At 44.6% G+C, this 23,391-nt stretch overlaps 1 protein-coding gene across 5 annotated transcripts in view; it reads right to left on the bottom strand.

Moving 5' to 3' along the window:
* RBBP6 (RB binding protein 6, ubiquitin ligase) overlaps positions 1-21,952 on the bottom strand; it is a 28,152-nt gene extending 6,200 nt beyond the window's left edge. For 2 of the 5 annotated variants that reach the window (XM_040078679.1, XM_040078681.1), the window contains exons 1-15: positions 21,751-21,952; positions 16,014-16,113; positions 14,146-14,184; positions 13,481-13,517; positions 8,887-8,931; positions 6,423-6,511; positions 6,206-6,302; positions 5,519-5,658; positions 4,504-4,676; positions 3,553-3,656; positions 2,758-3,122; positions 1,867-1,960; positions 1,708-1,786; positions 1,574-1,619; positions 87-449 (exon numbers count right to left, since the gene is read on the bottom strand). In XM_040078679.1, the coding sequence (XP_039934613.1) occupies positions 87-449; positions 1,574-1,619; positions 1,708-1,786; positions 1,867-1,960; positions 2,758-3,122; positions 3,553-3,656; positions 4,504-4,676; positions 5,519-5,658; positions 6,206-6,302; positions 6,423-6,511; positions 8,887-8,931; positions 13,481-13,517; positions 14,146-14,184; positions 16,014-16,113; positions 21,751-21,916 (1,937 nt within the window). In that variant the 5' untranslated portion in view covers positions 21,917-21,952. The remainder of the gene's footprint in view (positions 1-86; positions 450-1,573; positions 1,620-1,707; positions 1,787-1,866; positions 1,961-2,757; positions 3,123-3,552; positions 3,657-4,503; positions 4,677-5,518; positions 5,659-6,205; positions 6,303-6,422; positions 6,512-8,886; positions 8,932-13,480; positions 13,518-14,145; positions 14,185-16,013; positions 16,114-21,750) is intronic. The other 3 variants (XM_040078680.1, XM_040078683.1, XM_040078682.1) reach the window with 2 other exon arrangements.
* Positions 21,953-23,391: the final 1,439 nt, after the last annotated feature.

Genomic DNA, 23,391 nt, shown 5'->3' with positions numbered 1-23,391 from the left:
AGATGCACTTTAGCGTAACGGCAGTCCAATACGCTCCCCCGATACAGACACGAAAACAAGGCAACGTTAGCGAGCCAAATACTTACTCCTCTTTAAGCCTCCGTTGCTCTCTGTAAAACTCCTCCCTAGAGAGAGGAGGTGCTTGTGTCGTTGGGATGGTGTTTGAATGAGCCGCTGGCACTGCTGTTGGGACCCAAGCTGATGACATGTTTGCAGGAGCTGGGGGATATCCGGGAGGGGGGACAGGGTACCCAGCGGATGGAGGCTGCCCAGGTGGAAACTGAGGAGGAAACTGTGGTGGTGGTACCCCCGGAGGAAGAGGAAGAGCATGGGGTGGTGGAGGATACAAGGGAGGTGGAGGCACAGGCACAAAGACTGGTGCTGATGCTGGCAGTGATGGGGCCTGAGTCCTTTGGGCACGGTCACTGTGCGGGCGTCCTCGATTTGAACTTTAAAGAAACCCAAAAACACGTGTCACTGTTTGTCACAGCCTGCCCTGAGCGTACAGAGGAAAGCGAAGCGGCAGCACGGCGGGAGCACTCCTGGTTCTCACTGGTCTCCGGCTCTCTGTTCTCTCGAGACTACACTCAGTCCTGGAGCCTCGTACTTGCCTTGCACGTGCTCGCCCCAGCAGCTCCCTCAGCCTTCTCTCCTTACCCTCAGCTTTGGGGCTGTGGGCGAGGCTGCCATGAGACCCCCATCTCCCATGAGCCAAGCACCCACTGCTCCTCTGCCCCTCCTGGACACACCTCGAGCTCCGCGCTCCCGAGATCCAAGCACTGCGCAGGAATTAACTCACCTCTCACACCTCTCCTAACCTCTCCCACATTTGTTTCCTGAGCTCCTGCCTCATGATGTATTTGGCCTGTTCTTGTCCCTGAATTGGTTGTTTTTTTTTCCTTGTTTACTGGATTTGAGATTTTAGATAACCTGGGGGATGGATCCTGGATTTTGTTTTATCTTTCAGGCTTTATAAAAACAATGACCCTTGCAGCCTGCCTATAACAAATCTCTAACAAGTGAAAGACTAATTTGACACTGCGATAACAGATAAACAGGCTCCTCTCTCTAATGAGAAAAAGCAGCTTGGCACTTTGAGATGACTAAACTTCAGAAATACAAAACTGTCATAAAAATAATAGCCTCTAATTTTTCAAAAATATCCTCCACCAGTATCAACTAAGTTGTTAAAGAAAGAATGTTGGAGGGTGATTCCTACTGGGAAATCAATTTCTTCAGCCCTATTCAGTCAGCAATCAAAAGGGTCCTTTTCCATCTGATCTTTTAATTACATTTAATTTTTAGATGTAATTTAGGTTTCCCAAAAAGTATTCATAATTCAGGATCTTCTTTTCAATGATGTACTGGAGTTTTATTTTTCAATAATCTTACTGTAAGCACAGGTCCCCTTTATTAAAGCTAATTTAAATTAAGCCACTTGAAAAATTAATTACCACTTGAATTCTCCACAACTATTATTTCATTATAAATCAGCTGTTGTCTAAGTGATGTGTTACAGATTAATTTAACCAGTTACAACTAGTAATGAATTAAATTTCTGTTGAATACTTACAGTTCCCAGCCTGGCCTGCGAAGTGCACCAGCTCTCATTGGATGACCTTTTGCAGCGGGGACAGGCAAAAAAAAATCCCAGTAAGTATCTGAAGACCATTTTTTTGATGAGATTCTAAAGTTTTAGTTTCTTACCAGTTGTGGGTATTGATTGTCCTTGAGGGCCCAGAAGACTTGGTATCGCTGGTTGTCTCAGTACAGGAACCTGATAGCCCTTGGGAATAAATGCAAACAGTCACAAAATAAGCTCTACTAGAACATAAAAATCATTGTATGTGTTGAAATAAAATTTACCTTTTCTTCCAACAAACTGCTGATTGACAAAGGGGATGATTTGGAAAGCTCAGCAGCAGTCATCAGAGCAGGAGGCAAAACAGCATCGGCATCACTGCAAAAACAACACATTTTTATTACTGAGACACTGTTTTGAAGTGAAATATAATATATATTTTGAAATATAAAGTCTAAGGTGAGAAAAGGCTGATTTCACTAAATGAAAAAAAAAAAAAATTAGAATAATCTTCAGCAGATTTATACCTGCGAAGTTGGCAAGTTCCAGAGGAAGCCCTGCTGAGGAGTCTGTCTGGATATTGGCATTTTAGAGAGGAAGCTCTCTGGAAAAGTACTTGATTAAGCAGCACTTGAAGGGATGAGAATCCATATAACCCATGCACTCAGCTTTGGAAGATGCAAGAACTGAAATTCCATTAGAAAATCATGATCCTTGTACTGATGGCACAGCTGAGCCTGGCAGCCCTCTGGACACACTGGTTCCAGGGTTAAAGCATGTAACCCTAAACACTGGCACAGATTTTTGCATGAAAATATTATTTCCTCAGTGCTAAAGAGAAATTAATGAGACACTAAGGACTGATGGAACTAAATGGCTACTCTAGGAATGGGCTGGCCACTTCAAACCAAAACCAGTCCCTCCTTCAGGGCAAACCTGCACGGAATGACAGGTAAGGGAACCAAACAGAAATACTGCCAAGAAAATTCTTGCAGGAGGTACATGTTCTGCTTACTGAAGTGTCCTCATTCCAAGTAAAAACAGAACCACAACATCCACAATGACCTGCAGCTGCCAGTAATGATACACAGGGTGCTAGCCGCGAAGCTCGAGAAAAGTCTAACCCAAGCATTTTGATCTCTTTTGTAGCGCTGCTGATCTCCGGATCTCCTTACCGAAAAGGTCCATCTGGCTTTTCCCCACGGAGAGAGAGGGACACTGCTGGAGGGAGATCAGAGACAACCACAGAAGACGGATTGACCGGCAGCCCAGCTGCCATGGACGGCCCGGGGCCCAGGGAGGAGAGGGCGGAGCGGGAAGCCAGGGAGGCCAGCGGGATCATGAGCGGGTCCTGCTGCCGGGCCAGGGCTGGCCGCATCAGCGGCTGCAGCGTGCGCGTTATCGTCTGCCGCATCAGCGGTGGCGGAGGTGGCGGCGGCGGCGGCGGCAGCTGCTGCTGCTGCTGCTGTTGCTGCTGCTGCTGCTGAATCTTACGGAGCCGCTTTGTGTAACCGGTTTCATTTTTGAAGTTGTTGACAGCCTGGAGGTAGGGAAACATGTTTGAAAATAAACTTCAGTAGAAATATGAACAAAAGCATCTCCACAGGAAAATCACTGTGTGCTCCTGTGAGTGCTATTAATCCTAAACCAACCAACACACGGCTATGAACACACCCCAGGAAACTCTAGTATCAATGACTGGTACCTCAGAGTGTCTGGATTAAAAGTACTTTGCTGTTAACACCCAATTTGAAAGTGAGGATGTCCCATTAAACACAAGTGTGCCCTGAATTTGCCAGATTGTCTCTAATGAGCTGTAGGCTTCTGTAAAAACAGTAACGTATTTGAAAAGTAAACTTAGCCTTGTTGAGTTCAGCCTTGCTTAAGGCGATCTAAATTAATATTTTTCTCCATTTCAGCTCTTAATAGATTTTTCTAACAAAGGGTTCAGGCTAAAGTCACCACATTACCTGGCGCAGAAACTTGTTGGCGATTAAAGCATCAGGAGAAACATCTGTCTGATGGCAGGTAGGGCATGTGTGTTCCTCAGACTCCAGTAGTGCTGTTCTAATACCTGGGAATAATTAGAATATTAAAGTAGTTTATAGCCAAACTAAGTCAGCTTTTTTGGTTCTCATTAATTACACGAACGAGCATATGCTTAACAGGGAAATATGGTCCTGAATGGAAAGCACGGAGCTGTAAATGTTCTATAGGGCAAAAAACTGGCAGAGGAACAGGCTGCCCAGAGAAGCCGTGGCACCCCTGGAAGTGTTCAAAACCAGTTTGGATAGGGCTTGTAGCAACCTGGGCTAGTGGAAGGCCTCCCTGCCCATGGCAGGGAGGATGGAATTAGACGAGCTTTAAGGTTCCTTCCAAGCCAAAAATCATTCTGAAATTCTACAACAATTTCTAGCATACTGGAGAGGGTCAATATTTCACTGTGGTAATACGTAAAGATGCAGAACAGACTGACACGTGACATCTCAACTGGTCTTTTTTCCACTCTAGTACTGCAAGAAGTTGTTCCATGTTAATGAATAAAACACATTTCCAAAAACCACGGGGAGGTTTGGGTTCTGAAGGTTTTAACTAGCTCTAGGGAAGAATGTGGATGAAATGCCTCAATGTCAGTTCTTTGCAGTCCACAGTAAGTGCCCAAAGTTGGAAACACAATTCTGGGTGAGGGAAAGGGCTGTGAACAAAATGCATTTGATATCTAATACTGCAACCACCTGCACTAACTAGAAGCTTGAGGGAAAAAAGCTTTCTGCCTCATCTACACAAGACGAGTCTTTCCCTGCTCAGGACACGCTGAAATATTCAACAGAACTAACACAGCAATTTCCTTATCTTCTATTTCTGCTCTCAGAAGATCAAATTTGATGTTTGGAATTAACAAACCTGGCAGTAACACTTACATTCATCACAGTAACTGTTTCCACAGCAGGGAATAACAACCGCATCCGTCATTATATCCTTACAAATGAGACACAAGAGCTCATCTGGAATAGGATCATCTTCTTCTGAAGAGGAGGACGGCTCCTCAGGTAGGAAGGGAGGCTTCTCTTTTTTTCCTATAGCATAAGCTTCCCTGGAAGCAGCGTGGAGAAAGCAAGAGAAAGAAGTTAAAGGAAAAACTCTTCCAAGCTTTGAATTTTATCAAGAAAATATTATGTGGAATTCTTCTCCCTCTCCACTGACCTTCCTAAACACAGCTGTTTAGTTTGAACTACTTTTCTATAGCCCTAACACAAGAAGAGGGAGGAATCCTCCTGCAGAACTAGCCTGTTCATTGGATCAAGTAGAAATCAGTTCAGATTAGAAAACAATTTGACAACTTGTATCAGGTGAAATGAATCCCAGCTCTCCTTTGCCAGAGGCTAAATGTAAACTGGAGGCTCAGGACAAAGCTGGCTTCCCAGTAATTACATTTTCTAACTGTAAGAAGTCTGTGTTACAGATTCCAAAAAAAGGACACCCAGGAGAGAAAAGCAGAATGGCTACCAAGTGTATTTTAGAACAGCCACTGTGTTCAGCACACACAAGTGTTCTCCTAGTTCATAGTGACAGGAAAACTTGAGCCTGCTTCACATCTGAGGGAGGGAGTCACAGTCCAACAGCTGCTTTTTTACATTTTACATGAAACTTTTGAAAGACAAACCAGAAGCAAAATGAGCTCCCAGAGAGAACAATTCCAATTATAAATGCTGCTGAAATGTTCTGCAGAAATAGTCTCAGCACAGCCCCTGTTTAACCAGCTCCCAGGGCAGGGAGCAGCAGGAGCCCCATGTTAATGTTGGGCACCAGCTGGATTTTAAAGCCCCCTCCCCTCAATTCCGGACGCTGGCCAATGTGGCTGCACTGCCACTCGTGCATTTCCACCCGGCCTCTCTCATTCCCTTTTTGGATCAGTCCAACCAATCCCATACTTACGCATCTATGGTTGGAATTGCGTATTTCCCAGTGTTGGTCAGCATGGCACCCTTTGTGTTGGGGTCCTTCACCTCCATCATAAAACTTCTTGGAATTCCTGTGCTTTTTTTAATTCTGGGAACGGACTCGAAATTTTTGTCCTGTTAAGAAATGCAGACGTTATCTCAAGGCCCACAATGAAAATGAGATTTCAGTGACTATTTTAAGCACAAAACCCTTTAATCCTCTCCTCTTACCTAGTGTAAGGGTTGTTGGACTAAAATACTCTTTTCCCTAAATGAATGCAGCCAGTGTTCCAGAGGCCAGAGCAATGTTTTGAACTCACTGACAATCTTTGGCTTAACTACAGGTTCCTTAAGGCTGAAATCTCCCAAAGCTGCTCCTCCTCCAAAGGGCAATTCAGAGGGAGCTGCATTCAGGGCTTGGGGAAACTTATTTTGAGATATATCAAGCTATACACAGGTGTTCACAGAGAAAGATCTGTGGGAATATTTAGTACCTCTGACCTAGCAAAAAGAAAATTACCAGGTTTTTCTTGAATCCAAAAAATTCTGCAACACTGCCATGTAACCTCTGTATTTCACACCAAAAGACACAATTCTTACAGTGAGTATTCACGTTTGCTATGTAACTTTCCAGATAAAAAATAAAAACTAAGCACCCCCTAAGCCCCCAAGTCTTACTTACCCCATTTGTTGGACAGTTCTTTATGTAGTGCCCAGGTTTGCCACAGCGAAAGCAGGTGTACGAGGGTGGAGGTGGCCCCACGGGTTTCTTCATGTAACTACAAGGTTTTGGGGAAAAAAAGGAAAAGAGATTCATGTGTCTCTCTTGTTTAAAACAAACCATCACTACAATTTTTACATCAGCTTCAAAGAAAAAGTTTCACATTAGAAACACTTACTTGACTGGATCATATTCATGGCCAGACTGTGTCATCATAGCTTTTATTTTATCCTCCTCGGAAGCATTGGCTTCAGCCAGATTGGCAGTCTGTGCAACAGGCAATTATTTGACACACACATTAGAAACACATTTAAGCCCACGCAGCCCAAGACAACACCACTCATCCAATCCTGTAAAGAGCAGCACTACACTAGCTGAGCTTGCATGACAGCAGCTGCTTATACCAAACAGATTTGTGCTGAAGATGGTCTGGGGAGTCCTTATGCCATGACATGATGTTTATGTGCCTGAGAACCTACTAGAAAAGAGCACTCCTGGGCACTCAAACCTTAGGCTCTGTTTGTACCTTACAGCAAGACTTGTGTAACCAATCCAATTTCCTTCAGAGGACTGAAGCTGTGTGTAGATAAACAACAGTATCCAGTATTTTTATGCTGATTTTTAAGCTCCAGACTATATGCAGGAGAAGCTCTCCACTGGACAAGGAATTAAGATAGATACAAGCAGCATTATTTACATTTTGCCGTATTAAAAGGACACAGAACTGCAGAGGTGGGGCAGTCAGGTTTGCTTGCTGAAACTCAGCATCAGACACACAAGTATTAAAAGGACCAAAGGATTTTACAAACTCTTAGCAAGACAAAATACTTTTTAGCAGAAATTTGCCCAGCAGGAGCTGCAGGCAGTTCAAACTGCATGTCCCCCCCTCCTAACTTCTTCCTGCGAAGTGATTTAACTACAATGAAGACAATCTGCAGGTTTTTTCCAGTTGACTATGTCCTTTTAACACACAAATTGTAATATAAACCTTCTGCACAACTAGATCTTCAAATTACTGAAGCCAGCTAATTTTTAAGTCGTATTTGTTCAAATGTTTTTATTACACACTAGTCCAGATACAAGCAGGGTCTAAGGGAGTGACTGTAAATGACTTGGGCCTTCAAGCACCTATCACTCAGCTCAAGCACTCATGGTTTGGTTTTGTATGCATTCATTCACAAAAGCAACCAACTAGTTTCAACATTTTATTAAATGGTTGTTTCATATACACAGTGTTTCTCCACAGTAACAGAATCCGGATCGCCAGCTATGAAATCATTTCCATTAACAGTTACAGAAAGCTTTACAGATAATACTTGACTAATTTGTTTGAACCCAAACGGTTTACAAAACACATCCAAAGGCCACAAAACATTAGTAGGAATAGACCAAAATTCAAATATGGCATTTCATACATAGTAATAATCACCAGAGAACTGTTAACACATTGCCTCCGTGCTGAGCCGGGCTGCACTAGAGCCATTAGAGGGAGTAACAGTGCTGAGCCACTTGGTGTCACCTTCCTGCGATTTTGTGAAATACTAAAATAGCCTCAAAAGCTTCAATGTGTACCCCCACCCCCTGGACAGCTTCACACATTTTAGAGTAAAACTTCACATGAGGTTACAGACCCGAGGACACCTTTAGCGACAGCACTAATGGGGACCAATGCTTTGGGTGGCTGCCTTCCAAACTAGAGCTATTTATATATATAATGGGGTGGGTTTTGCCAAATGTATACCATTTAATTTCCGCAGTGAAGATGGGAAAAGTTACCAGTGGGAAGAGATTTTTTTTATTAGAAATGAACTCCAGCCTTTATCTGGATGACAAAGAACTAGCTGCTCTGCCTCAGGCCCTGCCTACTCTGCTGCCTGTAGCTTTAGGGACTGGTGGTTGAGCACTTGCTGTCCACACACTGCAGTCACTAGTGCTTTCCCAGACAAATTACACATTGGTGAGCAAAAATGCAAGCAGTTCCCGAGCAAAACATGGCATTACAACAGTTTCAGAAGGTCACAGCTGCTCAGATGCCACACATACACATTGGTATATTCCTATAAACAATGAGGTACATTTACACAATTTACACAGTCTGCGTTCAAACAAATTAGATCGGGTTGTCCACTGTATAGATCCCACAATTTATGGAATTGTGCAGCATTCAGAGAATGGGTCTGTAACTATGACTAGGGAATCAAAAATAGCCATGCAATTGTCCATGGTACAGAACCGCTTCTCTTGTGGCTGGTCACACCCCCCTGGAATGTCCGTAATTTACAGCCAATTAAATTCTTCTGTACAAACTGGGTTAGTTTCCAACGCAAAATTAATGAAACGTATGAAAAACGGTAAAACAGCTTCTGAAGAGCTTCTTCTTTGTGTCTTGAGGATGAGTAATACTGCAACATTATGCTGAGGCTGATAAGGTACTCCCCTTCTATCTTCCCAAACTGGGAACTACTCTTTACAGGATAGTATCAAAATATACACACATTTTAAAGTTAAAATAAATACTTTAAGTTAATAAAAATTGGAGGGGGCTTTCCAATTACAACAGTTATTCACCTATAGATCACAGTATCAATTTAAAAATAGGAAGCAAACACTTTTTTAAGTATTTGACAAGAATATATATATACCTTAGTAAGCTGGGCCAGAGAAATAGATGCAGAAGAGTCATCAATCTGTTCACAAAAAATTAAACACATATTCAAGTTCTACAGTCAAAACACAGCAATAGTTAACCTCTACTATAGTCTGAATGTCTGCACTATATCCCCCTGAGTGTCACCCAAAAGAAATCCCAACCCAGTGTAATCTCTATTTATTCAAAACAAAGTCCAAATCTATGATGGCTTAAGCAAATCTACATGCTTATGAGAAGAAATTAAAATAACCAACCCCAAGGAGATCTACTTATTTCTCAGAATATCTTAGACAGGGACCTCTTTCAAAAGGATAAGGAAGCTGTCAATTTTCAGCTAAAAGGGAATTTAAAAATATTTAATTGAGGAAGAAGTATCACTCCAGGTAGCATAATATTAGTGCAGCTTGTAAATCAATCAGTGAATGCCTCATCATTTCTATATGCACACAGTGATGATTTAGTGAACCCATATCTGCCTGTCAGAATGAAGGCCACCCCCAGCAGCCCCGAAACACACACTGCCCCTCCCGTCAGTACCCAAATAAACCCAAATAAAAGTCCAGCTAGAACAGCAGCCACAACCTGCCACTTTGTCTGGAGAAAAACCAACTGCTTAAATCATTTATAGAAAGGTGTTTATAACGACAGAGTAGACTATAAAAATTGAAAAAACTGATTTCTTGTATGTTACTAGACCGCGGGCCCTGCCACCCAAATCAGGGAGAATTTAGAGGACTCCGTGCAATCAGACCAAATCTCATCTTTAACAGCAGCCCAGTGCTACATGACCAAAGGAAAGTGCAAAGCATACTCTTGGTGATAAAAACATGGATTGAGAACACAAGCCTGGAATTTCTGCCTCCATTTTTCTCCTCCCAGCTGCCCATGGAACAGCTCTCAGGAATGACATCCTCAGGCTAGAAGCCAGAGAACTAGTGCTGGAGAGCAGTTCTACCACAAGTAAAAAGGTTAACTCAATCTAGCTCCCTCTGCAGTGTATTGAGTTATATCATGCCATGAGCAGCACTTGAGCTAGCACAATAATACCAGAAAGACATTGAATCACTGCTTATTATATCTAAATTGCTCAAAAATGTAGAATAATATTTCACAATGTGAACTGAACAGCTCTCCAAGAAGTCACTAAACAGGATAGCAAAGAGATTAAAACCTTTGCTTAAAAAAGGTTTAATCCTTTACTGCCTAATGTAACAGAGAATTCAAGAGAACAGTTTTAGCAGATTGGAAAAAAGTGTTTCCGTGCACAAGATGATGCCTCACACCACTAAGCTGTTCCTCTTCTGTGTTTTCAGGAAAGCACATACAGCATTCCTGCATTACTGACTAAAGAGCTCTTGAAAATGTCTTTGGTGAGGAACACAGAGATCTAGACAAAAGACCTTCATTCCACTGCAAGTCTTACCACAAGATTCACCTCGCCTTCCTTCCAGAATGCTTTGTACCTAGTTCTGTTCAAAAGGAGCTCTGCACAAGCATTTTGAAGCTTCATGCTCCATATGCCACTTTTTTACACGTGAAAAAGCAGGCCACTGTTCTCTCAGGGCAGGCTATAATTTTGTGGGTTTTTTCAGAAACAAACAAGAAATTAGGAAAGCTCTAGTGTTAAATGGTCTAGTACTGACCAGGAACTGAAACACAACAGCTAATAAATTATTAATTCTTTCCTCTAATTTTTTAGGAAGCTGCTATTATACAGCCTGCGGGCAACAGTCTAATTTCTTAAAGGAGATGATATTGAACAGTTACCAAAAGCAGCAAACAGAGTATTAATGCACTGTTCAGTGCATTTGCCCATGGGCATCTTTCAACTACCCTGTATTTTTGCCAATTTTTTCTTTTTAGATTTCTACTGAAGATTTCCTGGCAGTGCTTCAAAACCATCAAATAGAAACAACATCTTCATGAATTTGTAGGCAACCCTAAGATAACACTGCAGAAGTATTGTAAAAAACCCCAAAAAACAACCCAGAAAAAGCAACCCCCAAACCCTAAACTCAACAGGCAATGTTTTAACTCCCATGTCATGCAGCAGACTGAACAGAAACTGACAGGAAGCCAAGTGGGCAAGGGGACAGAAAGGAGGAAAAGGCTGCTCTCAGCGCTGCAGTGCTACACTGAAATGACAGGGCTCCTCCAAACCCAGAGCCTGGCTACACAGGAACTTCAGCCAGGGAGGCTCCAGCTGTGCCCCAAGGTGCTGAACAAAGGGCACAGCTCCAAGGGGCCCCCAGGTACCCACACACCGGCACTAGGGCCCCACGCCCTGGTTCGGCTGTGCCAAGGGTGGGACGGCAGCTGGCAGGAGAGTATGACAATGAAAAAACACTAAAAAGAAGAAGCTTTTTGTTCATCCTTAAAAAAAAAAAAGAGAAAACTGATTTTAACTTTGCAGCTTTACTCTCCATCAATAACTGACAAGATTCCCAGTGATTTACTCCAATTGCACAAGACCCAGCTTCTGCTCTGAGATATATGCAGAAATATGTGTGTTTAAAAAAAAAAAAAAAAAAAAGCAAACAATCCCCCCCCACCAAGACCTGAGTTAGCTTTAAGAACAAACTATTTATGTCTCCAGCCCCAGAAGCTGCTGAAGGCTGCAGGGCTTTTGCAGTGAGAGAGAGCCTGTACAGAGGGATGCAAGGCTTCCACCCTCCCAGACCAGGGACTGTCAGAGCACACCAGGGAATGGCTTTGCTTTTCCTTTCCTGCAGTTACTTCTCACTCACACTGTCTTCCCTCCCACTCTGGGATTTTTCCTTTTTTCTTTTTGACACATCTACGTTAGCTTACGATAAGATGCTACTGAGCAATGCAATACAGACATGCCAGGGAACACACGAGGCTAAAAGAATGTTAACTTTATTTATGAACATGTGGTTTGTGTTTATACACATGCTAGTAAACAAAAAGAAAAAGAACTGTTTTCAAGAAATAAAAACCCATCTGAATTAGATCAAATACTATAAACGTGGTTTACATAAATGCATTACATTAACTGCTAGGGTCACTGGGCCAGTTCAACTAACTCCAACTCACAATGAGAGGCTTTCATCTCCAAAAGGAATTGCAATCAATCAGCAGCAGAATTATGGATGTTATGTTTAGTGGTTTTAGACCTACACGCACCAAGTTTTCAATTTGAAGTTGATTGTTTCCATGGGAACCAGAGGCTGCATTCTTCCCAGAACACAGCCCCAGAGTTCAGGAATTTCTAGATTAAGTTATCCTAATAGCTGATCAAGTGATCAGAACCAATGATCCAGGGTTAGTGTAATGCCTCACACCAGTCTAGTGAAGGAAAAGCAGTTATACTTAAAATAAAGATAAAAAATAAACCCCACCAAACAGTACTTCGATACTCTAAGGACTATTGGAAAAGCACAGTTGCACACAGTACTGACCCAAGTGGCACACCAAGATCTAGCCCATCACCAGGCACAGATTTCTGCGTGGGATCATATGTTAGCAGCAATAAGTGTTTGCAAACCTGATGGAAAATGCTGCCCCTTTTCCAAGTGTGAATTCCAAGTGGTGGTATACTAAAGAAAGGCTTAACCTTTGGGAATTACAGCAGCAGCCAGCCCTGGAGTCACCCAGACCCAAAAACGCGCTGCAGGCAGGAGTTAAGAAAAGTGACAGGGATTTCAGTCCCAAATGCCCCAGGCTCTAACTTGGTGCCAAAATTTGTGTTACATATTGTCACATGCAGACAAACTGTTGAACTAAACTGCTTCACCAGATAGAGGGCAGAGATCAAATGCAGAACTTTAGAATACCACTCTGTGTAGCAGCGATATTGAAATTCACGGCAGGGTATTAGAGACATTTCTGTACTCAGGAGGGCTCAAACAGTATCACTTCAGTTATACAGTTTTAGGAACAAATACCCAAATACTTAAGGACACAAGAAGGAATCATTTAGCTGCACAGAACTGTCCTGAAAACATCTGGGATATGCTGGGTTTTGTATTTGTTTGAACCCCCAAGTCAAAAGTAAGGAACAGCACCAAGTTTCACAATAATGATTTCTCAGTGGTTTTTGATAACATTTTCAAAAACCGTTAGGCAAAAAAAAAAAAGTTATTTGAAAAACAAAAGCTAAGTGATACAATGTGAAAATGGCAAAAAATACACTCCAAACAGTTTTTATTGCAAGAAACAAAAAGCACACAACAACCTATACAGACATACATATCACTAGCTATAGACAGACAGATGTAGAACATGGCACCATGTTCAGTGTGCAAACCTCGAGCCTACACGATCTGGAAACGATCATACATTATCTGTACAACACAGAGTCATACAGGAGAGATTCTGGCATATTCAATATGAAATACAATGCATTACTAGGCACAAATACCAATGTTCACAGTAGAACTCTGCAAATGATGGCATTACCCAGTTTTTACTATGCTGAATCAAATACAATGTATTTACAACATACACTAGGTTTTACTGGAAAATATATTAAGTTAATGTTTGGCAAATTAATAAAAGGCTGCATTGTTTAGAACTAAGTGCAGTGTGTAGGAAAAAAAGTGTGAGATTGTGTTTTTACATACTGCTTTTGATGTTCCACTCACTGGCTCACTTCGACTTCTAGAAGAAGAAATAAAGGTAATCAGAATTTAAAACAAATCACTTGTACCCAACACAAAGATTCCAGAAACTGAACATCGCATTATGTTTCTATAGTGAATGCAGACATTTATTTGTAACATGAACTGTTCTCTCTCGGTACATTCGGTGAAACTAAAAAACCCCCCAAAATCACATTTCTATATCGTCACAAATTACTCAAGACTTACAGATCTAGAACACAACAGTGCAAGAGGAAGTCCTCAGACATTTTGTCTCTGGTCTCTAAGTATCAAATCCATGAAGTCTGTACTAGAGTTCTGTGTTCTCAAATAATCAATCACACAGCACGGGGCAGCTTTGGCCAACACGTACATCCCTGGTATCGCACACAGGTACCAGGTACAGGGCTTCAGTTTCTATGAAAGAACAGTGAAAATCTACAGGTGCAAGTTTGCTTTGTGAAAAACACAGTCACGTGACAAAGGGGCAACACAACAGTGTCAACAGCACAGTCTCTAGAACAGTGTTTCTTTGTGGAAGCCCAAGCACTGTGTTCAGAGATCTACTATATTTAGCCATCAAAGTGCCAAAATATTAAACATGTTACATTTGCTATATTGACTAAAAGTAGTAGTAGAAATGTCACCTGAAAGTAGTTTCTAGGATTTTGTGCGATTTAGGAGTCCTGTGACAAAAAAAAAGGTCTTAATTGCCAGAATTTGCTATAAGATAATTTTGAATATGTTACAATATTTTAGGAAATATGTATTGCATTTGAAAACTTGCTGAGATTCCACATACTCGGTGGTCTGGACCTGCATGCTCCTCATCATGAACCACACATGCAGCCACTGAGAGAGCTAACAAACAATCCACGCATCATCCAAAGAGGCCCATGAGCAGAAGCAATGCAAAGGCTGTTGGGGAATTCACATGCCAATGGAGAGGCTCAGCTTCCTGCCATTGCTAAATGCCCTCAGGCTCACAATTACACCTCCTGAAGGTGAGGAGGTACACTGAAATACTTTGGATTACCACACAGTAGTTGCTTCAGCCATTTACTGCAAGGTGAGTAATGCCTTTCTGAAGGCCTCTCCACCATTCCAGCAGACATTCCCCATCCCCAAGCATTAACCACCCTAGCAGTGGTTTCTGCAGTGTTTCCAGCACAGGAACAGAAAGCTCATCTGCCTGGTTAATTCTCAACCCCAGCACAGCAGCGCTGCTGTTTCCTGATGCCCCCCCACCAGTACTGACAGAATCTCTGATGCCAGCTCTGACTCTCTGGAGGGTTTTACAGCACGGGCAGGACAGCACTCAGAACCCCAAAGCAAGGCTGTGGCACAATGCTGTGGGTGCAGAATCCCGAGGGGGAGCTGGGAAGCGCTGCTCCAACTCCTGCAGTAAGGTGCCCCAAGGTTACATGCAGAGCCACATCCATTCAGGTGTTTTTGCTTGCAAATGCTTCATGGGTACCAGGATGTTGCTGTATTGTTTGTTCAAGACACCCTGTAACTCCTCAGGGTACTTTATTGAGAACCAACATTAGAAGGACATGACAAAACCACAAGCTAATAATATCTCCTGCTGGTGGTGAAGAGGCATGGCTTTAAGGAGGTTGAAAAACATGCCCATTCCAACAGAGCTGATGTAGCTATTATAGATCTGGACTATATGAAAACATCAATGCAGCAATAATCCTGTAGTCAGGATTGCATTTGAGTATCTGTGATTTTAATCAATATTGAGGACAGAGAACCAGGTGTAAACCTCAGAAATACTGAATTAAAACCTGGAGAACAGTTCCCAGCTTGGGTACAGACAGAAGAGTAATCAGTACATTTGGTAATGTGCTAAACTGTTTCTGAGATTTGAGTTTGAACAGGATTAACTACACCATGGTACTTGCACAAAAGCCAGCACCCTTTAGGGTATGGTTCTTTTTCTCACGCCTCAAGCAGATCCTGTGTGTTTAGGAAATGCACAGGAGCCACTTAAGAATTAAACTTCTTGTTTGCATGGTTCACCAGCTGGCAATTCTTGGTTTTTCCTCTACAACTACTACACAACCCCCCAGATCTGAGGCAGAAAAATACCTGTCATATCCTGCTCCACCTCCCCCAAACACAGGTGACAGTCCAACACCCAGAATCGCTTCTGAGACAGGAACAAATGCTAAGTTTACACTACAATGCGTACCTGTCTTTGTTAAAAAGGCAGACACATATAATATGGAATCTCCCCATGTAGAGGAAAAAGGATCTGCCCTTGAATCTCAGAACAATAAACCCCAAACCAAACTCAACAGAATTATCTCAAAAGTTACCAGTGTTGGCATCTGAACACCAAAATTGAAGTCTCTCATGGGACAGGCACATTGAAATCTACCCCATGAGAACAAACACCAGCAGCAGCTTTAACAAGCGCGTTACAACCCGAGTGCCCCTGCAAGTGCTGCCAGTACCAGCGGGCACACTGACCCCTCCCAAAGGACACAATGTTTGCAGTACTTACATAACATATGTTTTGCTGGTTGCTTTCACTCCTCCAATGGGGATTCTCCTCACAATCACCGATGAGTTCTTGGGAATCAGAGCGCTATCATCGGTGTATTCTGGAAACAACAGCAATACAGAAAAGGTATTAGTCAATTTGTAAGAATGTATTTAATATGTAATTACAGAACACTTTTGAGAATCCCTTTACAGATCTAAAAGCAAAATTTTATACATAACACCACGCTTTCATCCTCTCAACACACCAACTGCACCTGTCAAGGAATCTTCAGGTTTGATTACCAAACACAAGCAGCAAAATCATTTTCAGTTTTTGAAGTTAGCTTGAATGCCAAAAGCAAAATGGTTTCAAATTACACTAAAGCGGACTCTGATAATGCATGAGGTTTTTCCCTGATATGTTTTAGGCTGCTTTTGCTTCTGAATGGCTACAAAACCAAGAGATCTCTGGAGAAAAACAAACCAAAGCCGAGCCTCACCTGCATAATGCAGGCTCTAAAGTCTGTGACTGCTGGTCCTGAACAAACCAGACACCAGCTAAAGCAGGGAAACTGCACCAGTGCTTTCAGTGTGTTAAGTACACCTGACTCCCCTCTGCTGCCCTGCTCAGGCCTGGCAGCTCTGCGCTTGGAGCTGCACCATCCCCAGCCAGGCTGGGCAGCTGCTCAGGGCCTGACAGAGAAATGCAACTGAAACTGGCAGCACCAGAGCTTGGGGCACAAAAACTTGGGGGTTTCTGAGCCTGCTTTCACAAGTAGGACAGAAGTGGCTCAAACTGAAGCGGTACCTCCCCCCTTAAGCTCACCATCCAGTCTGAATTAACCAAAGGGATACAAGTTCTTTCCACTCACTTTCTGTAGAGAAGAGAGACTCAAATAAAATGACTTTTGAAGGCAGCCCTGAAAAGCCTTTGGAAAACAGCATGTGTCTGAAGCCATCCCTGCCCTGCCTTGGCCTGCACTGTGCTGGTTGTCCAAAGAGAAGAAAAGCCCCCTGACCTTTTACATAAGGCCCGAACAAAACTCCAACCCTCAGACACACTTTGAATAAGCCTAAAATGCAAAGTCCTCTCCATAAGAATGGTTTTCATATGGAACTTACACAGGCTGGATATGACTAAATATTGTAAAGCACCATGAGCATTCCTTCCCTGTGATGTGCCTGCAGTGTTACTCCAATCCCTTACCTTTGCAGACCGAATCAGAACACTGGTCTGAAACCCAGAGCTGTTGTGTATCTAGTCAAACTCTGTCGGGATGAGTTTGCTCAGAGATCACACACAAAGTACGAGTATCTCATAATTTATGCTCCATTTTTCAGTGTATTATTCCTACAGGCAGGAGCCTCCCTTAGACCAAAACCTACCCAGCAGAAGACATCACTTCAACCACGAAATTAAGATTTTACTTCTATTTCCAACTAACAGAACATTTCTTCAGAAAACTGAGAAATCATTTAGCTGAAACTAATTCCTGATCTTCCCCCCAGGGAAACAAACACCAAGACTCCTCTGGACGGCAGAGTAGTTTAAAACTGTGGGTGAAAGGACTAGCAGTGACAGAAACAGCAGCTCTGACAGAAGGCACATCCTGACAAGCCCTGGAGCTCTGCTCCTCACACAGCCACCTGTCAGGAGAGGCTGCACCGAGATTTCTGATGGAGAAGGAGCTCAAGCAGAGCTGAGGCTGAGACAAACACCTGGAGGATGGTGCCAGCTGCAGTTCTAGAAGACCAGAGCAGCTGTTTCTACTTATGGACCAGAGCCAAACAAAAGCGTTCTTTCTTTCTGGTCCAGATCACAAACTCGTGATTTCAGAGATACAAGATAAGCAACACTGGCTTCACAAAAAGGCTTTCACATTAAACTGGCATCTCCCAAAAGGAACCTGCTCCTCATGGGCAGCAACATCCCCTGGGCAGACTCACACGTCCCAGGGCTGCACAGCCCTGTCACTGTCTCTCCATGGCTCCACATCTCAAGGGGAGCACAGAGGCCAACTCCACACAGCTACTGCTCACACTTGTCCAAGCAGAGCTTTAACAGAAACGCAGCAACATTGTTCATTCCCACTCTCATAGAGCACAAACTTGTTTTACCACCAGTGATGGCCAGGAAGTGGCCACTGGAATTTGCCAGTCTGTGATTAAAAGTACCCAACTAACCCAAAATGCCTGCAAAAACAAAGAAAGATCTGGATATTAAAGGCAAGAGCAGAAGAGACACAACAATCTAAAACTTGCAGTTTATCCTACAAGAAAATAGTAGCTTGAAAGAGTCCAGAGAAAGAACTATTTCAAGGCATGAATGGAGGCAAACTAGTTAACAGCAGCTACCCTGACTGACACAGAAATCTGACATCAACTACTGCATTAGTGTCCACAACTTTCCTACAGTTAAGTGCAAATAGCTCAGATTTGCTGGCAAGTTTATGCTGCTTCACATTGAGCAATTTAAACTCCCCACTTTTAAATTTATCTACGAATTTCTGCTAGTTTTAATAATTTGTGTTTATGTATGTTATAAACAAGTTACTGACAAAAGTTCCCACGTTATTTTCTGGCCTGCTTTCATCCACAGTTTCATCTGACAGCATTGCCCAAGCAGCTCTAAGCACTCTGAGACGTTTTGCACCCAGGTGAAGTACAGAACTCACCAGGAGTCCTTGGAATGCAAGCCTAGGTGTGCCAGGGCAGGGAAAAGCCTTGCTAGGCAGCTGCTGGGGGAAGAATGTGCAGGTAAGAGCTGCAATGCCTGCCAACATGCCAGGCTGTCCCCACCAGAACACAGGGAATTCCCTGGAACACATCTTCTCCCTAGACAGGAGTTAACCCTGTTCTCATCACCACCACTTGCTCATTTTGGGACAAGCCATTGCTGCAGCTGTCTACAAAAGCAGCCTGAAAACTTCCCGAGTAACAGACTGGGCCAGTCCTGTCGGACTTTCTGCTTCCCCCAGAACAGGAATCCCCGCTCTCATCTACAGCAGGCAGATCATCACTCCAGGAACAAGCTGGCCCAGGAGGCCAAAGAGCCCAGGGAATCTCCACTGCACGGTTTCCACACAGCACCGTGCCCCACAAGAGCCCCGGCAGCGCTCTGAAGGGATGAGTCCATCAAATCCACCCTGCTTCCACTCATTAATCGCATTACACCGCCTGCCCCCTGCTTTAAGGTCCTCTTGGCTCTGGTGTGGTGTCAGTGTGGGGCCTGAGCACCATTCTGCCTTAAAACCATTCAGCCACCCCACACCAGGTCAGAATAAAGTTTTGGGGTTATTTTCTTTGTATTTTGCCCTGTAAGTGTGGCACATTTTCCAACTGCTCTCTGTTTCAGAATGTCACAGCGCAGGAAAGAGCATTCAAGAAACTTCAGTTGTGGAGCTTGCAGCTTTTCCACAATATTCTGGGAACAGCTGTTATAGAAGAATGGTGAAAAAATCCAGATCCAATGAAGTGGAGGCAAGTTTAAAAGCACCACCCTTGAGTGCAGGCTTTAGAGAACATGCCCTGATAGCAAGCATGGAAGAGGAACCCCCCTACATAAAACAGGTCCCACTCACTCTGCGTTCCCAGAATCTTACACAATTAATTACACATCAGATCCTTTTTCCCCACTGATATTTAAAATCCTGTGTACTTTTAGCCTAGATTAGCAGTTCTTCTATTAAAGCTCCAGAACTGGAAAAGCTTCCAGGATCTTGGAACAGTCAGAATACGCAGCACATCTCCTCTCACGGCTCACTTTGTTCTTTACAAACATCATTTTAACATTTACTTGGGAGTCCTGAATAGACAAAGTTATAAAAACCCAATACTTATGGCCACATGTAAGAATTCCTGGCATCCCACTTAAGCAGAATAAGCCGGTCTAGTTGTTATTTTAATTTCTGCAGGTTAATTTAAGCATCTACACCTGATTAATAAAAACTGAGATTCATATTTATGCATATAAACCAAAGATTTGACAGACACAAATTTTGAAAATACATTCTCTAGCTATGCTCTGCAAATCACAGTGGGATTTTTGCCTTTTCACATGGAAAACACCCTAAGGAAAGGTTCAATAAGCATCTGTGTCACTAATATAGAATTTAAAATTATGCATTTTACAGTTAAATATTTATAATTGAATACTCATTTTGCAGAGGCTAAAGTGCAACACAACCTGCGTATAGGCCTTGAGGCAGCACCACATTTAACAGCTTCTAGGAAGGCACTTTTCCTTCCCTGGACTCTGGTTACATATGAAAACAAAGTAACACACTGCTAAATCTAGTCCCACGGATGCTGCAGTAATACTTTAGGAGGTGGCATTTACGAGTGTATTTTTTCTCTTAACAATTTCGCTTTCTGCTTTTTTTTTTTTTTTCTTTTCCCTTTGCTACAACAAACTCCGTGTGTTTGGTGTATTCCAAAGCAGCTGTTGCGGCGCCCATCGCGGGGCTCCATCCCCGCTCCCACAGCCCCGGTGACACCGGCTTGTGGGAGCCCAGAGTGCCCCAGAACCCCGGGCACAGCGGGCACCTCCTCAGCACAGCCCTCACAGCAAAGCAAACCCAAGCGCCAAAGCCTTTCCACAACTTTATTCAATACTGTTAAAAAATCCAAGGCTGCTGAACTGTGTCTCCACCTACTTTTATCGAGCAACACGACAGCATCCCCTGCGCCCCTAATGCTGCGCTGGGAAGTCTCTTCACACTCTCCTGGAAATAATTTAAATATCTGGAGATAAACAGATGCTTAAACTCCAACCCCTCCGAAGGTCAGGGCTGAAGTTACACAGCATTCTGTTTAAACTTCAACACATACCACTGAAAAAGAAAAAAACCCCACCAGTGCACATTTTAAAGAACAGAACTGTTGAGACACAGAACCACGGGGGAGAGAAATAAAAAGGTTTAACGTTGCAGGAATGAAAATACAATTATTTTTATTTCTGAAAAGTCACACTCTGAAGTCTTTAATCACATTCAAACTTATCAGGATGGCAGACTACCAAACTGAAGCATCATAGTAACACAAACCCATATTCACACCGCAGAATCAAGCATTATTTATTAGATTTAAGCGAATTTGTGACTTCCTGAAGAACATTTCTTACATATATTCACTGTAAATGTTCTGCCACAAAACTTCCAGACTGCCCTGATACAGCAAACACTAAGTGCCAGGAGGAAAAAAAATAAATTAGACAAGAATGATGAAATGATGCTCAGTAGTATCCAAATCACAGTGTCTTTTGTTTGGCAAACTTTACATTAACCAGGAATTCCCAAGAGTAATTTTGCTACACAGAACACTGGCAGTGCAAGAAGCTTTAAAGGTCTGCAGAAATTTTAACTCACGGATAAACTCAATACAAATTGTTGCTTCTAAGCAATTACTGCAATGAGAATTTGCTTTCAATGAAATAAAGCTCAGTCATCAAACACACTATTTCTTCCCCATTCAAATTAGCCATGAGTTATATTCCTATCACCTTCACATTTCTTTGTCAGATTTTGAAGAAAGCTGGCAGGTTTGTTATGGTAAAACATACTCCCCCCCCAATTTTACCTACAACTCCAGGAAACCAAAACTTTTGTAGCACCGTCGCACACGAAGCCGTGCTCCGCACACAGAGCTGCTCGGACGGTGCGGTGAGAGCAGCAGCTACAAAGGAACAGCTCTGAGGCCGCAGCGGCCGCGGCTCCATCACCATCACCGCAGCACCGCTGCCCCCGAACCCCACGCACCTTCTTTGGTCTGCGCGTTGGTGATCTGCAGGTCGCAGTCGGCCGCCTTCAGCTTCTCCCGGCCCATGATCTGGCGCTTGAGGTCGCTCAGGGAGATGTGCAGCCCGTCGAAGGTGACCGTGTCATAGTTGAGCTTGGAGGAGAACTTGTAATGCACGCACGACATGGCGGGGCGCGGGCGGCGCCCGCTCAGGCGCGGCGGGGCCGCGGGGGTCGGGCAGGGCCCGCGGGGGCCGGAGCGGCGGCGCTGAGGCGGCGAGCGGCGCTCAGAGCCCGCGGCGCTGCGCCATGGCCGGGCCGCGGCCTCAGGGCTCGGGGCTGGGGAGGCCTCAGCTCTCCATCGTGGCGAGCCCGCGGCCCCCGCCCCGCAACGACCGCGGCCCTCGGCGAGCGCGGCGCGCCCGCCCGGCTCCTGCTCTCGGCCCCGCTCGACCCGGTCTGGGCCCCGCTCGGTTCGCGCTCGGCTCGGGTTCGGCCTCGCTCGCTCTGGGCTCGACTAGGACTCGGCCCCGCTCGGCTCTGCCCGGCCCCTCTCGGTTTGGGTTCGGGTTCGGGCTCGGGCCCGCTCGGCCCGGCGCCGCCCCGCTCGGTGCAGACTTGGCCCCGCTCGGTTCGGCTCGATTCGGCTCGGCGCCGCTCGGCCCGGTTCGGCCCCGCGCGGCCCCGATGGCGGCTCCCGCGGCCGCCCCTGCCCTCAGCGCTGCGCCGAGGGGTTTCCCGGCCGACACCGCACGGGCCGCGCGCGCATGCGCAGAGGAAGCGCGTCCACCACGCCGCACGTGACTCGGCGCCGCGCGTGACAGACCGTCACGTGGGCGCGGCGGGCCCCACCCCCTGGTCTCGAGCGCCCCCTAGCGGAGCGCGTGGTGCGCACCCCTCATGAAGCCGCAGGAAACGCAAGGATGGGATTGAGGCGAATATTGACCTTACATCCCAAAACTGTCACCGTCCTCTGGACTTCACATCGCCATCACGTCACGCTTAAACCCCCGCCTCTTTCCAGTTATGCACTGCTGTCGTGTTCAACCCGCCTACTGAAACTTACAAACAACAGTCTTTCACTTTACAAATACCTATTTTCTAGTTCTCAAACCTTTACACAGGAAACCTTTTGCCCGCCAGCTGCTGCACCGCTGTCTCAAAGAAATCAGTCCAAAGCCAAGTTAATTTTTCATATAAAAATAGTGAAACCTTGGAATAAACTCTTCTCCTGTAATATTTTACTCTAAGCTTGTGATGTGTGAACCCTGTGGGCGATGGGGCTCCTGTGTCCAGCAGAGCCTGCCCGGCTGCTGCCCCCAACATCGCAGCCCAAAGGATTCGCCCTGGTCACGAGCTTGGGCTGCGGGAGCCGCTGCTGCTGCCAGGGACACGGCTGGATGGGGGCTGGGACACGGCTGGATGGGGGTTTGGGACATGGCTGGATGGGGGTTTGGGACACGGCTGGATGGGGGCTTGGGACACGGCTGGATGGGGGCTTGGACACAGCTGGATTGGGGTTTGGGACATGGCTGGATGGGGGTTTGGGACACGGCTGGATGGGGGCTGGGACACGGCTGGATTGGGGTATGGGACGTGGCTGGATGGGGGTTTGGGACACGGCTGGATGGGGGTTTGGACACGGCTGGATGGGGGTTTGGG

This window comes from Hirundo rustica, chromosome 15 (assembly GCF_015227805.2).
Source record: "Hirundo rustica isolate bHirRus1 chromosome 15, bHirRus1.pri.v3, whole genome shotgun sequence".
Classification (NCBI taxonomy): Eukaryota; Metazoa; Chordata; class Aves; order Passeriformes; family Hirundinidae; genus Hirundo; species Hirundo rustica.
The sequence above is the reverse complement of the archived record's forward strand: the minus strand, read 5'-3'. Positions and strand labels throughout refer to the sequence as shown.